The sequence below is a fragment of the Rhinatrema bivittatum genome, chromosome 1, assembly GCF_901001135.1.
Source record: "Rhinatrema bivittatum chromosome 1, aRhiBiv1.1, whole genome shotgun sequence".
In the NCBI taxonomy this organism is placed as follows: Eukaryota; Metazoa; Chordata; class Amphibia; order Gymnophiona; family Rhinatrematidae; genus Rhinatrema; species Rhinatrema bivittatum.
The window spans coordinates 582,332,714-582,347,058 of NC_042615.1; the positions used below are offsets into that span (position 1 = coordinate 582,332,714).

At 46.6% G+C, this 14,345-nt stretch overlaps 1 protein-coding gene across 1 annotated transcript in view; it reads right to left on the reverse strand.

Moving 5' to 3' along the window:
* LOC115099399 (semaphorin-4D-like) overlaps positions 1 to 14,345 on the reverse strand; it is a 180,947-nt gene that overhangs the window by 93,778 nt on the left and 72,824 nt on the right. The window contains exons 6-7 of the mRNA XM_029617029.1: positions 13,961 to 14,074; positions 12,030 to 12,181 (exon numbers count right to left, since the gene is read on the reverse strand). Coding sequence (XP_029472889.1) covers positions 12,030 to 12,181; positions 13,961 to 14,074 — 266 coding nt within the window. The remainder of the gene's footprint in view (positions 1 to 12,029; positions 12,182 to 13,960; positions 14,075 to 14,345) is intronic.

Below are 14,345 nucleotides of genomic sequence, written 5' to 3' on the forward strand. Positions count from 1 at the left end.
GACGGACAGGCACAGCATTAGAAGTCAAACCCTTGTAGAGATGTAAAGCCTTGATGGACAGGCACTGCATTATAGGTCAAGTCCTTTTAGGGACATAAGGCCTAGACAGACAGGCACAGCATTAGAGGTCAAACCCTTGTAGAGATGTAAAGCCGACCGGATAGGCAAAGCATTAGAGGATAGGAGTCAAGCCCTCGTAGGGATAGAAGGCCTGGATGGACAGGCAAAGCATTTGAGGTCAAGCCCTTGTAGAGATGTAAAGCCTTGATGGACAGGCACTGCATTATAGGTCAAGTCCTTTTAGGGACATAAGGCCTAGACGGACAGGCACAGCATTAGAGGTCAAACCCTCGTAGAGATGTAAAGCCGACCGGATAGGCACAGCATTAGAGGATAGGAGTCAAGCCCTCGTAGGGATAGAAGGCATGGATGGACAGGCAAAGCATTTGAGGTCAAGCCCTCATAGGGACATAAGGCCTGGACAGACAGGCACAGCATAGAGGTCAAACCCTTGTAGAGACGTAAAGTCTAGACAGAAAGGCACAGCATTAGAGGTCAAGCCCTATTAGGTCCATAAGGCCTGAACAGACAGGCACAGCATTCGAGGATAGAGGTCAAGCCCTCATAGGGACAAAAGTCCTGGAAGGACAGGCACAGCATTTGAAGTCAAGCCCTCATAGGGACATAAGGCCTGGGCGGACAGGCACAGCATTAGTGGTCAAGCCATCATAGAGACGTAAAGCCTGGATAGATATGCCCAGCATTAGAGGTGAAGCCCTTTTAAGGGCATAAGGCCTGGAGGGACAGGCACAACATTAGAGGTCAAGCCCTTTTAGGGACATAAGGCCTGGATGGATAGGCACATCATTAGAGGTCAAACCCTTGTAGAGACATAAAGTCTGGACAGACAGGCACAACATTGGAGGTCAAACCCTTTTAGAGACGAAAATCCTGGACGGACAGGCACAGCATTAGTGGTCAAGCCCTTTTAGGGACATAAGACCTGGACGGATAGGCACAGCATCAAAGGTCAAACCCTCGTAGAGATGTAAAACCTGGACAGACAGGCACAGCATGAGAGGATAAGAGTCAAGCCCTCATAGGGACATAAGGCCTGGACAGACTGGCACAGCATTAGAGGATTTCCTTTGTGCAGTAATGTTGTGGTTTGATTTGCCATTTCTTCTTGAACTGGTTCACTGCCAGAAGAAAATGGCATCTTTTTCATTTCTGAAAGATAATTCAATAGAGGATGCTTTTAGAGCAATAGGGACTACCATTTGTGAAGCAAGAACTGATCTGGAGATTAGTTGTGAATATCCAGAAGCTATCAACTGTTCTTATGCACTTCAGCTGATGACAAAGGAAGATGAAGAGCTCTCAGAAATAAGAAAACCGCTACTCAAGTCCAAATCTACAATATCAACATAGAAACACAGAAACATAGAAATGACGGCAGAAGAAGACCAAACGGCCCATCCAGTCTGCCCAGCAAGCTTTCACACTTTTTTTTCTCTCTTTCTTATCTGTTACTCTTGGCTCTTAGTAACCTTTTTTATTCTATTTCCCTTCCACCCCCACCATTAATGTAGAGAGTTGACTTTGTAGTTTACACAGTGCCTCTGTAAACTATGGGAAGACAGAGGATGAACTAGAGTGCAACTACCACCAGTTTTCTATAGTACTAGAAACATTACTGTTGGCACCTAAGAAAGATTTCGGGAACATGGCCCATATTATGAAGGTCAGGAAAACTATTGAGCATATGAAATATGCAAGCTCCAAACATCTGAAGTCAGCTTTTTGTGTTTTCCAAATGTTGCAAAACAGGAAAAGAATATTCTGGAATGAAGTGATGCACAAATATATGAAACTGAAATTAGAAATACTAGAACTAAACTCAGACAGGCACAGCGTTTGAGGTCAGGCCCTTGTATGGACATACGGCCTGGACAGTGGACGGAAAAGCACAGCGTTTGAGGTCAGGTCATTGTAGGGACATACGGCCTAGACAGTGGATGGACAGGTACATTGTTTCAGGTCAGGTACATGTGCTGATATTATCTGGAGCATAGGAGGCAGTTGGAGTTGCTGCAAGGCTTTCAATTGCTTTTATTCATCTTGCCATTCACAGGGAAAATTTGGAAACCCAAGCAAAGGCAGGTTTATTTTCAAAAACACTAGCATTTCCATGAACTGTGGTGCCAGCCTTGAACGGTGAGGGCTCATGATATCCCCTGTCATTGAAAATACACATTCACTGGGCACACTGTTTGGTGGATATGACAGATATCGCTGAGCCACTATGGCTAGGTGTGGCCAGACAGTGGACTTGTGTGCCCAATATGCCAGCGGATCTGTCTACATTTTCTCTATCGGCACTGAGAGATACCGTGTCACTGACAGCTGTGCTGGTGTCTCCTTTGCTTGGGTGGGCTGAGAGTCACTCATGCCAGCTGCTTTCTCTCTAGCCCATAGCTCAAAAGATGAATCTTTATGGGTAATATGCCTTTGGCATACTGAAGTGGAGGAAGAGGAGGAGGTACTAGCTGTCGCTGACAGAGTGCTGCTCATGCTTAGGCTAGCACAACTTTCTGAAGTGCCTACCTGCTGTTTCCTCCTCTGCTTCATGCCTAATCTGTCTCTGCCTATGGCGCTCCTGATCCCAGACTTTTGCTAACAGCAGTTCTTTCACAAATGAGAGACAATTGGACTGTAGGACGAGTTTCCCTTTCACCATGGATCTCAGACTGTAGCGAGCACGTATGTGTGCTCTTCTGTTAAAGGCCCTAATCTCTCTTGCACCTGCTCCTGCAAAATCCAGACAATGCAGCACCTCAACTGTCATTCCCTCTTCCTGTTTAAAGGCCTCCAAATTTCCACCAGAAAATTAACTATAGGGATGATGTCAGCCAAGGTGGCTCTTCTGGAACTCAGCTCGTCCGTGACATCCTTGGAGGGTTGCAGGATTTTTACCAGCTGACTCATGACTAACCAATCATGATGCCCTAGGGGATTCTGCACACCTATGTCCATTGAACCAGAAAATTCATGAAGGGGTGTCTGCAGCTCCACTAACCTCTGCAGCATCATAAAGGTAGAATTCCACTGGGTGGCAATGTCTTGAATGAGACGCTTGTGAGGCATCTCCAAATCAATCTGCTTTTGTCGGAGAACCTGCCCCGCATTCACACTTCTGTGGAAGTGCGCTGCTATGTTCCTGCACTTCTGTATTAATGTATGCAGGTATTTATTCTCTTGGTGATTGGTCTCCAACCCCAGAGCTGACTTCACTACCAGGTGCAGAGTGTGTGCAAAACATTGGATGTTCTGAAAGTCCCCGTCACATATTGCCTTTACCATGTTTGCACCATTGTCTGTGACAAAGAACCCTGCCTGAGGATTCCTGTCTCGCGGGTGTAGTTGCCAGCCCTCCAGCATCTGTCTGATGCATGCTAGAATATTGGCTGATGTATGGGCCTCATCCGTCAGGTGGGTGTGCAGTAAAGCCCACCTCCACCCTTGTTCACTAATAGAGCTGCTGCCTGCCCCTGCCTCAGCCTGGTCCCACCAGTTGCTGTCAGGCAGAGGTAAGAGTGTGCAGCATTCATGGTGGTCCAGAAATCTTGGGTGAAATATACACTCTCTTGTGCCTTAGCTAGCAGCACTTGGATGTGACTGTGACACTGGTTGTACAGGCTGGGGATGACCTTTCTGCTAAATGTGGTTCTGGAGGAGACTTTGTAATTTGGAACTATGCCCTTCAGCAAATGCTTGAAACCCACATTGTCCACTATCTGCAAGGGCTGGTCATCAAGAGCAATCATTTCCAGAATGCTCCTGGTTACAACTTTTGAGGCTGCCTGCCTCCTACCCTGGGACAGCATTACCGCACACCACCCCATTTCCTCCATGGTGGGTTGTCGCTTCTGCTACATGGCAGGGGGCTGCTGGCCTGCCACCTGACTGCTAGAAGGGGCTGAGGGCGTGGGGTGACTTTGCTCCTTTTCAACCACTTTACACTGCCTGGAAAAAGGGGTCCCCTGAGTGGTACTGCCACCATCCCCAGATGTCAGTACTGTTGTTGGGTGTTGCCTCTTCATATGATGCGTCAAGCCAAAATTAGTTAGATGTCCCATTTTCTTGCCTCTGCTAATAGCCCTGCCTCCGTAATTACACTGAGCAAAATGTGGGTCCTCCATCACTTTAAAGTGGCTCCAGATCACAGATTTATTTCGTGATCCCTTCTCTATAGCCTTCGGGGTACATACTGGCACTGGAGCTGAAATAGTGGGTGCACCCTGAGAAGCAATGCCAGAGGCATCATTCACACTCTGTGCCTGCACTGACTGCTCTTCCTCATCATCATCAGTTTCATCTCTCCCCTGCTGCACTGAAGTGGAGGCTAAGACAGGACTAATGAATCCTCCACAAGAAGGCCTCTTTAAGGGCCTCAAAAGCTTGACAGGCAGGAGCAGGTCAATCCACCGCATTAGCCCCCTTTCAGGTGAGGGCAGTTAACGGGGCCACAATGCGAGAGTAATTGGGAATAAAGTGACGGTAGAAATTGGAAAAGCCGAGAAAGCGTTGCAACGCTTTAAGACCCCTTGGCCGGGGCCAATTCTTAATAGCCGCCACTTTCTCAGGATCCATTCGAAAGTCAGCTGCGGAGACTATGTAGCCGAGGAATGGCAGGGAGGTCTTCTCAAAGCTATATTTTTCCAGCTTCGCGTACAGGCCATGCTCCCTAAGTATCTGGAGCACTTGACGGACCTGCTGACGTGTGACGACAGATCCTGGGAGTAGATTAAGACATCGTCGAGGTAAACAATTATGCAGGTGTTCAGAAGGTCCCGCAACACCTCATTCATCAGGTGCTGGAACACCGCTGGGGCATTACATAAGCCGAAAGGCATCACAAGGTACTCGTAATGCCCGTCTCGGGTATTAAACGCGGTTTTCCACTCATCTCCGGGACAGATTCTGACTAAATTGTACGCTCCTCGCAAGTCCAACTTTGTGAAAATCTTCGCTCCTTGAAGCCAATCAAGGAGCTCTGGGATTAACGGGAGCGGCTAGCGGTCTCGCTTGGTAATAGAGTTTAGGCCTCGATAGTCTATGCACGGCCTCAGTGAGCTGTCTTTCTTACTGACAAAAAAGAAACCTGCCCCTGCAGGTGACTTGGACGGGCGGATAAAGCCCTTGGCCAGATTCTCCGCTATGTACTCGGACATGGCCTGGGTCTCAGGTATAGATAGGGGATAAACCCTTCCTCGGGGAGGCATAGTACCAGGTAGCAAGTCAATAGCACAGTCATACGGACGATGCTGCGGAAGAATCTCCGCCTTGGTCTTGGAAAATTTGTCCGTAAAGTCCTCATAAGGTTCAGGAGGACCCACAGCAGAGTGCATCAAGGGAAGTGCAGGAGTCTTAGGCACTTTCATACAGTTAGCTTGACAATTTGTAGCGTATCCCACTGAATCGTGGGCGAGTGTTTCTGTAGCCACGGCAACCCTAACACCACAGGGTGGACAGCCTTCTCCAACACTAGGAAGGCTATCTCCTCTGAATGGATTGCCCCGGTGCGGACCGTAATGGGTGCTGTGGACAACTGGACAGGTCAGGGAAGAAGCGTCCCCTGGATAGAGGTAATTCGTAATGGGATCTCCCGTCTCTGCGTAGGGATTCGCAACTGGGAGACTAAGTCCTGCAGGATGAAATTACCTCTGGCTCTGGAATCCAGGAACACCATCGTCTCGAAGGAGCCTCTAGGATATTCCAAAGTAACAGGGACAGTACATTGAGGAGCTGTAGCACAGCCTAGGAGGAGCTCCTCCCGACCTCCTAGGCTTTGGGGTTTTCCGCACGATCCTGGCAGCGTGCCAAGAAGTGGCCCTTCTGGCCACAATACAAGCACAATGTCAACGAACGGCGATGTTGTCTTTCTTCAGCAGAAAGCGAAGCTCGCCCAGCTGCATAGGTTCGCAGGTGGGAGCGTCTGGACGAGAAATCTTGGGTGAGGGCACAGGTCTCAGCCCACGAGCTGGACTATGGCGAGAGGAGCGCTGCTCCTTGGCCCGTTGTTGTAGGCGGCGGTCAATGCGGGCAGCCATCTCAATCAAGGCGTTGAGGTCCTCCGGCAGATCTCGAGCAGCAATTTCATCCTTTATGCGTCCGGAGATACCTTCCAGGAAGATGGCCTTAAGACTACCATCTTGCCAACCTACTTCTTGGGCTAAAGTCCGAAACTCCATTGCATAATCTGCCAAGGAGCGGGGCCCCCTGACGAAGCTGCAGCAGCTCAGACGTAGCCTAATCAAAGGCCTGGCGAAAGTTCGTGATGAACTGTTGTAAGTCCGTTAGCGAAGAATCATTGTTTTCTCAGAGGGGAGAAGCCCAAATTTAGGATTTCCCATCAAGCAGGGACAGGATATATGCCACTTTCACCACATCCGAGGGAAACTGCCGAGGCAACAAGGAGAACCGTACTAAACATTGGTTCAAGAAGCCGCGCAGGTCCTTAAATCCCCAGAGTAACGAGAGGGTGCGGGCAGCTGGGTCACAGACAAATCTTGGGCCTCGAGTACTGGTTCTGGGGCAGACGAGGCCTTGGCATCCAACCGGGCCGACAACTCCCCTACCGATCCGGTAAGGACCTCAAGGTACTGTTGTTGATACTGCAGCTGCTGGGCCAACCCCGGCAGGTCCAAGGGAACAGGCACATCTGCCGAGTCCATGGCCTTGCAATCTGTTATGGGAGTCTCTGTTTAGTGGACCCTTGGGCCGACCTGCTGGAGGCTTGGAAAGGTGGTCAATGTCTCTAATGAACAGCAGGCCGGGAGGCAGATGTTCAGGCAGGACGTAGATGCTCTTCACCCTGGAAGCTGGTACTCCCCTGGGAGGAGCCCGTAGGAGCCCAACCGCTGGGAATTAGGTGGCTTCACCCTTGGAAGCCGAAGCCCCCCCCGGAAGGAGCCTGAAGGGGCTCAGCCACTGGGACTTAGGCGGGTTGTGGATCACGACAGGTAACTGGAACCAGACTAGGACAGTAGCAATACTGTAACTGGGCTCAGGTTCTGGAATCAGGCAGGAACTGAAGCAAGACTCGGGTACTGGAACCAGGCAGGAACTGTAGCAAGACTCGGGTACAGGAACTGTAGCAGGCAAGCAGGAACCAAGCTGGTACTGTAGCAAGCAAGCAGGAACCAAGCAGGCACAGTAGCAAGCAAGCAGGAACCAGGCAGGTACTGTAGCAGGCAGGCAGGAACCAAGCTGGTACTGTAGCAAGCAGGCAGGAACCAGGCAGGTACTGTAGCAGGCAGGCAGGCAGGTACTGTAGCAGGAATGGAGCGATGAAGCAAGGCAAGTCACTCCGGGACACAGCACAACAGGAAACCGGGAGGCTAACCCGTTGCAAGGCAAAGACTGGATGGCTGCGGCCGGCTTATCAAGGCCGCGGCGTCTGACTTCAGGAGTTGGGCGGAGTCACCACTGGCGGGAAACGGCCTAGAAAAGCGCCCAAGTGGCGTGCGCGTGCGCCTAGGAGCCGGACGACCATGGGAGAGCTTGCAGCGGTGCAGCCCCAGCGGGGATGCCGCCAGACAGGCCGCCAACCAGGCCTCTGGAAGTGGGAGCAGGTCTGGGATCCTGGAGGTAAGGGCCTGGCCGCGGTACTCGCGGCCAGAACCACAACACTAGCTTCTCTTTGTGCCCTAAGAAGCTACTATTTACAGCCAGTTTCAAGGGGAGGTGCTGATAAGAGATGGCATCTCCCATTATGCTGGAATACCAAGGGAGGGATCTAGGCCATCTAGTGGAGACCAGGGGGTCTCTACACAGGCAAGCCATGTTATCTTATTTTCATAAAATTGCCTAGAAGTGAGCTACTTTGCATTTATTTGCAAAGCATCTCATTACCATACCAGTCACAAAGGGTAAATTAACACGCGGTATTTAAAATACTGTACATTATTGCTACTGTACGGCATTCATTGCGGAGTAATCACCTAATGCAACTTGGTAAATGACCAGCTACATTTTTCAAACCTATGGAAATTCTGCAGGTTGACTGAATTGTTCACAAATAAGTCCTGAACAATTATAGCGGTCTACACCAAGCTCTGCAGCAGACATGAAGAAATCCACTAGCAGAGCCACTCAAAATGTGTCACAGATTGCTGTTTCTTTGTGGAATTTCCTGAGGTCTGTGCTAATAGATGGATAGATAGAAAGATAGACAGATATAGATATATAAGGAGAATCCCAAATTTTCCTTTTAATATTAAAAATTTCCTTAACTAGTATGGCCACAGTGGTCTCAACAGATCTGGTGTGCCAGTAGTGTAGGTGGGAGTTTTTAGGAGAATTGACAGTCTCCAAAGGGAGGATGAGTTTAATAATACTTCTGCATCAATGTGATACAGTAGAATTTCAGGATTTGGAGTCTGAGGAAGACTGATTAAGGAATAGCGAGTCTGCAGTGCAGTTTAGGGTGCCCATGTATCCAAGACAGTATCGAGGGGGCCAGATCCTTCCACAGTGAAGGTTCAAGGAGTGAAGAGAAACAGAATTAGTCCTGCCTATGGAAGTTGACTGGAGCCCAAGGATAGGGTTGGCCTGGTTTGACTGAGAGGAAGGAATTTCAGTATATAAACGAGTAAATGTCTAGGAGATTGATGTGCACAGACAAGAAGAGGACGTGGGAGGAAAGGTAAAAGAGGCTTGGAAAGGTGGTCAATGTCTCTAATGAACAGCAGGCCGGAGGCAGATGTTCAGGCAGGACGTAGATGCTCTTCACCCTGGAAGCTGGTGCTCCCCCGGGAGGAGCCCATAGGAGCCCAACCGCTGGGACTTAGGTGGCTTCACCCTTGGAAGCCGAAGCCCCCCCGGAAGGAGCCCTTAGGGACCCGGCCGCTGGGACTTAGGCGGGTTGTGGATCACGACAGGTAACTGGAACCAGACTAGGACAGTAGCAATACTGGGCCCATGCCTTCATGAGAAAATTCCTGATAAAGTGTGTTGGAAAGAGGATTGGTCTTCAGTGGGAGTTGTTGGAGAAAGGAAGCTACCCACCAGAGCAGAAGTCCTGTGAGTTTTCCTGCATACACAGGATTTCAGTCAGAAGCTCATCCAAGTACAAGAAGCTGGTGAGAGAAAGAAGGATAGCTACCCTCCCTACTGAACAGGTACTGAGGAGGCAGAGTCCAGAAGAGGGTTAATACTTCTGAAGGAGACTAGGTTTATTTTTTTGGACTTGTTTGCTGTTGAGTGGTGAACCCTTCTCTGGTGTATTGGCATTTTGGAATTTATGTTTGCGCTTCTTCAGTGCCAGTATTTTGTTGTGTGGCTGGTCTGAGGAGTGAAAAAGCTCCAGTAAGAAGAAACCCTTAAAAGCCTTGAAAAGAAGAACCTTTCCTCCTGCAACAGGAACTCCCTGGAGGCCCCGGGGCCTGCTATGGGCCCGAGCCTTCCCAATAGCCCCTGAGCCCAGCACCAGCACCAGATTGGGACAGGCGCTACTTATACGTATCAGATGCATTTCTTCAACAGATATAGAGAAAACTGAGATTTTGGGTTTTCTTGTTTTTAAGTTCTGTCTAGGCTGAAATATAACTTATTCAAATGCAAATTAAACTGTTTCACATCTCTCCAGCTACAAGCAAGCAAGCTTAAGTATAAAAGTTGAAACTGTTCCCAGACTTGCCGCATATAAACTAAGGCATTTCCTGAAAAGTAGGTAGAGGGCTGTGGGAAGAACCTGGCAGCAAGCCTTCATCTTTGAACCCTAACAGCATCCCTGCCCAATACAAATATAGAATTAGCCATACTAAAAGGTTTCCTTGAATGCAATTTTGATTCTTCCCAGAGTGCTTGGACGCCTGTGGCCTGAGTTCGAACCCCGGACCGTACTCCAGTCACATGGCTAGGATAAGGTGAGGTCAGCGCCATTTTGGAGCTATGGCTGTCATGGGGGTTGGGAAGGGGATATATTTGGGTGAGGCAATTGGTTAGGGGGGATGGTTGGCAGAAGCAATCAAGGGAGTCGGGGGAGGGGGGATCTTTGGGTGATGGCAATCAGGAGCCAAGGGGAGGGGGATCTTTGATTGATGGCAATTGGGGGAGGGGGATCTTTGGGTGATGGCAATTGGGAGGTCAGGGGAAGGGGGAAGGGGGAAGGGGATCTTTGGCTGATGGCATTCAGAGAAGGGGATCTTTGGCTGATGGCAATCGGGAGGTCAGGGGGAGGGTGAGGGGATCTTTGGGTGATAGCAATCAGAGGGGTCAAAGGAAGGGAGTATCTTTGGGTGAGGCAATCGGGGGGTCAGGGGGGAGAGAGAGGTGGGATCTTGGGTTGATGGCAATGGGAGGGGCTGGGGAGAGGGGATTGTGTATCGGGAGGGCTGCTACTATCACCGCGCACATGCTTTTAATGTTATTTTTATTTTGGGGGAGTTGAGACTGCCTCAACCAGCAATCCCAAGTTGAAACGGGGATCACAATGAACCCCTCTCAACCTCCCTGTTTTGGGCTTTCAGTGGCCCTTTAAGACAATGTCTGTCTCATGAGATTGAGGCCATCAATGTGTTAGAGGGTAGCTCACTGCATTCTTTTGTGTTGCAGTGTTTGGCCATGACACAAAAGAATGTGCCATGGAGCCGTGATGTTTTCAGGGGCAGGGCCCCACTATCACGGCAACAACCCCCCCCCCCCAATGATAGTGGGATACCTCCTGTGAAGACACATAGCAATTTGATGAATCTACGCCTATGTTTGTTGGGTAAATGGAGTGACCACAACCTGAGCACGACAAAGCAGTAACTCACAGACCATTTGATTCATGCAGGAAGGTTTACGAGAGCCACGCTCTGGAAGTTTGCTCCTACGGTAGTGTGTTGGTGCTGACAGGTGCATGAAATTGCCATAGTAGAAAAGCTCACATTTTTGCTCCACAGACAACCTCTCTTGTATGATAAAATATGTGTACCTAACTGGTCTTCTCAGGCTTGACGGGTATTCACTTCGATTGTGGTGTCAGACTTCTTAGTGTGTGTAACTGGGTAGGGGTGCCTGCTCTATGGAACCTCAGGAAGATCTGACATAAGATAAGGAACATAAGATATGCCATACTGGGTCAGACCAAGGGTCCATCAAGCCCAGTATCCTGTTTACAACAGTCGCCAATCCAAGTCACAAGTACCTGTCAAGTATCCAAACATAAGATAGATCACAAGCTACTATTGCTTATTAATTACCATCATAGCGGTTTATGGATTTATCCTCTAGGAACTTATCCAAACCATTTTAAAACCCACTTACACTAACTGCTGTAACCACATCCTCTGGCAATGAATTCCAGAGTGTAAGTATGCACATTTCCTGGGAGAAACCTCAGACATGACAGAGGTATTTAGATTCGGTTTATTGGAATAAGTGTTAGTAGCAGGCGAGGTGGGCATTGGATGCAAAGTTACTCTTTCTCTCAGTGATTGGTATTGTAACAGTTGTGATTGTTTAACTTACTGATAAAACTGAAAATAAACAGTTAAAAAAAATTAAATCCCTGCAGGTGTTTAACTGCATTCACCCTAACCTTGCCCCTGGTGCCTCCCCTTTTCCCTTCATGGGGAGACATTTCCAAAACTGTTTTTCTCCATGAGCAAACATCTGTTTGTCCATGGATTTCCCTTTGAAAATTGTCTCCCCTTGTGTAGACAACATCTGCCGCCAAGTTTAAAAATCATCTTAAACTGATCTGAGCTGAATATGCTGCCTGTGTCTTAAATCCACACAGGTTAGAGGCAAGCTGATGGGTGCAGCTCCAGCAGTATCCAACAGCAGACCCATTGACATGCAATTAACTTGCATCCACCGACATGAGAGGTTAAGTCAGAGCTGCAATTAATACATACCAAAAATAAACCCGCTTCTTCAGGGTCCTTTCTCAAAGTGATTTCCAATAGCAGTTAGAAAATACAAAAAGAAAATTACTTTTTTTTTATGTACTGAGGAGAATCTCAGGCATGCCTCACCTTACACACTCTGGCTATCCTTGGAATTAACATCTTGTTCAAAAAATTATACTCCAAGGAGTTCTCATTGAAGCTAATGTACACTTTGTCATCATCTCCGTTAGCGTCATTTTCACTGCGTCTTATCACATCGGCAAAAACAAAAATGGGCTCTGTGTACCAAGAGAAACAAAGGGATGTCACATATTAGATACAACAATTCTAGTGCAGCGTTCCAGTTAAAATATTGGTCCAGGGAAAAAACTGGATCCTTTGCAGGTTGTGATAATAACATAGTAACATAACAAATGACTGCAGAAAAAGACCCAAGTGGTCCATCCAACCTGCCCAACATGATTTTTTTTTTTTTTTTTTAATTTTCAATATTTTTAATTTGATTTGTTTTATTTTGGGTAGTAAATGCCACTTCATGCAGGTTTACCCCCATTCCTTTTTTTATTGGTTAGACATTAAAAAGTAATCCAACGTAATGTAGGACATGAACTCTGGAGACCATAACAGTAATTTCTTCAGCTAGAGCATCTGATTCTTTTTAGAGTAACATTAGCAAAAGACAGATATAGCACAAATGAAGACTGAGGCAGGCAAAGGAATTTCATGAGGTTAAAAACAGTAAGTGCAATCTTCCAAAGGTTTAACATCCAAAACAGCAAAATCTGGAGACTTCTTATGACAATAAATAACAGGGACTGTCCTAATGCAAAACAAGAGAAACATGAGCTGGGGCCTAAATTCCTATCTTAAGTGAACCCTGACTGTAAAATACATAAAGGATTGGATTTGATCTTATTTGAACTTCTCGTAGAATGTGATGTTCCGTCATGGCTCGTGTCAGGAATCATTCCAGTCAGGGCTCGTTTTTCTTTTGCTGCTCCTTTGCTGTCTAAGTACAGTGTAAATGAGCTGCCGCAGCACTGACCAATTCTCATCTGCCCTTAAAACACTTCTTTTCCGTTTTAAACTCTTCTTACTGAAAACAGGAAGTTTTATTTTCTTCAAGACACAACTAAACATTGTTTTGTTTCTCTTTGTAATATAGCAATAGATTAGAAAGAAATACAAAACAGACCTCTCAATTTTGATAATTCTTGCCCAGTTTTTGGGCATCATCCAGGCTGATAACCACTGGCCTGCATTCATATGATAGATTGTAGTTTCCTGTAATATTCCCTGACACATCCAGGAACAAGTGTAGCTTATTCCTAACATAAAGCAGCTGGGCATTCAATCAAACTAGTTGACTGAATGACATGCCACCTGCATCTAGGCCCTGTGCAGTGTCAGCACATGCAGTACAAGGTTCAGTTGCTCCATTGTAGGACTAGCGAGACTTGGCTCCATGGAACACTTTCAAACTAAGAAAAAAAAAGGATTCTATATTTCAAGAAGAAAATTATTATAAAAATCTACAACTTCACAATATATAGATGTTTTAAAGTAAGCCAATATGCATTGCTGCTGGTATGTCTCACAGTTCTCATGGGCCAAACCTCTGCTTGGCAACAGTGAGACTGTAGGGTTGTGCATTCATTTGAAATAAATCTGTAAAATGGGATGAATGGGCCTGTTTGAAATGAACCATATTTAAAATAGAATGAACATTTTTATTCCAAATCATTTTTTTCAAATAGTGCAAGTATTTGCAAACAGCAAGCACTATTTGTCAAAAACAAATTTGACCAAAAAAAAATTACAAACCATGAAAATCCCCAAAAATTAAAGAACAAAACAGAAACAAATTTTTTGCTTTTGCACATCCCTATGAGATACACTGCTTGCTAAATGCTGATAGAAGAGGTCATTTGTTTTTCTGGGCAAAGAAAACTCAACCAGAATGGAAAACTTCCATTACATATAAAGCAAAACAACTATGCCTTTAATACTACAGTCCCTTTCTTAGATATGTTTTATTAGCAACCAGACCTACTCACCATCAAGCCACAGTATACTGGAATGTGTTTTCAAATTGTTTTCTGGTGAATGTCTGAAAATGGTGTGCATACTTCCCATGACGTTTATGGATGTTCCTGAGTAAAGTTCCCCATCTTCACAAACACACACAAAAAAAAATAAATTATGTAGATATATAAATGCATAAATGCATATGTGTTTGCATTTGTTTGTATGTGCACTAAGACTGAATGAGAGGAGGACACATGTTAGATAGAATGCATAACAATGTGTAGCAAACTCAAAATAATTACATTCCAACCAAGATTTCAAGGTTCTTGCTTTCTGTGCCCCTCACTTTCTTTCAAAGTATGCATAAATAAATGAAAAATACATAAACAAATAACATATAAAATATCATCTATT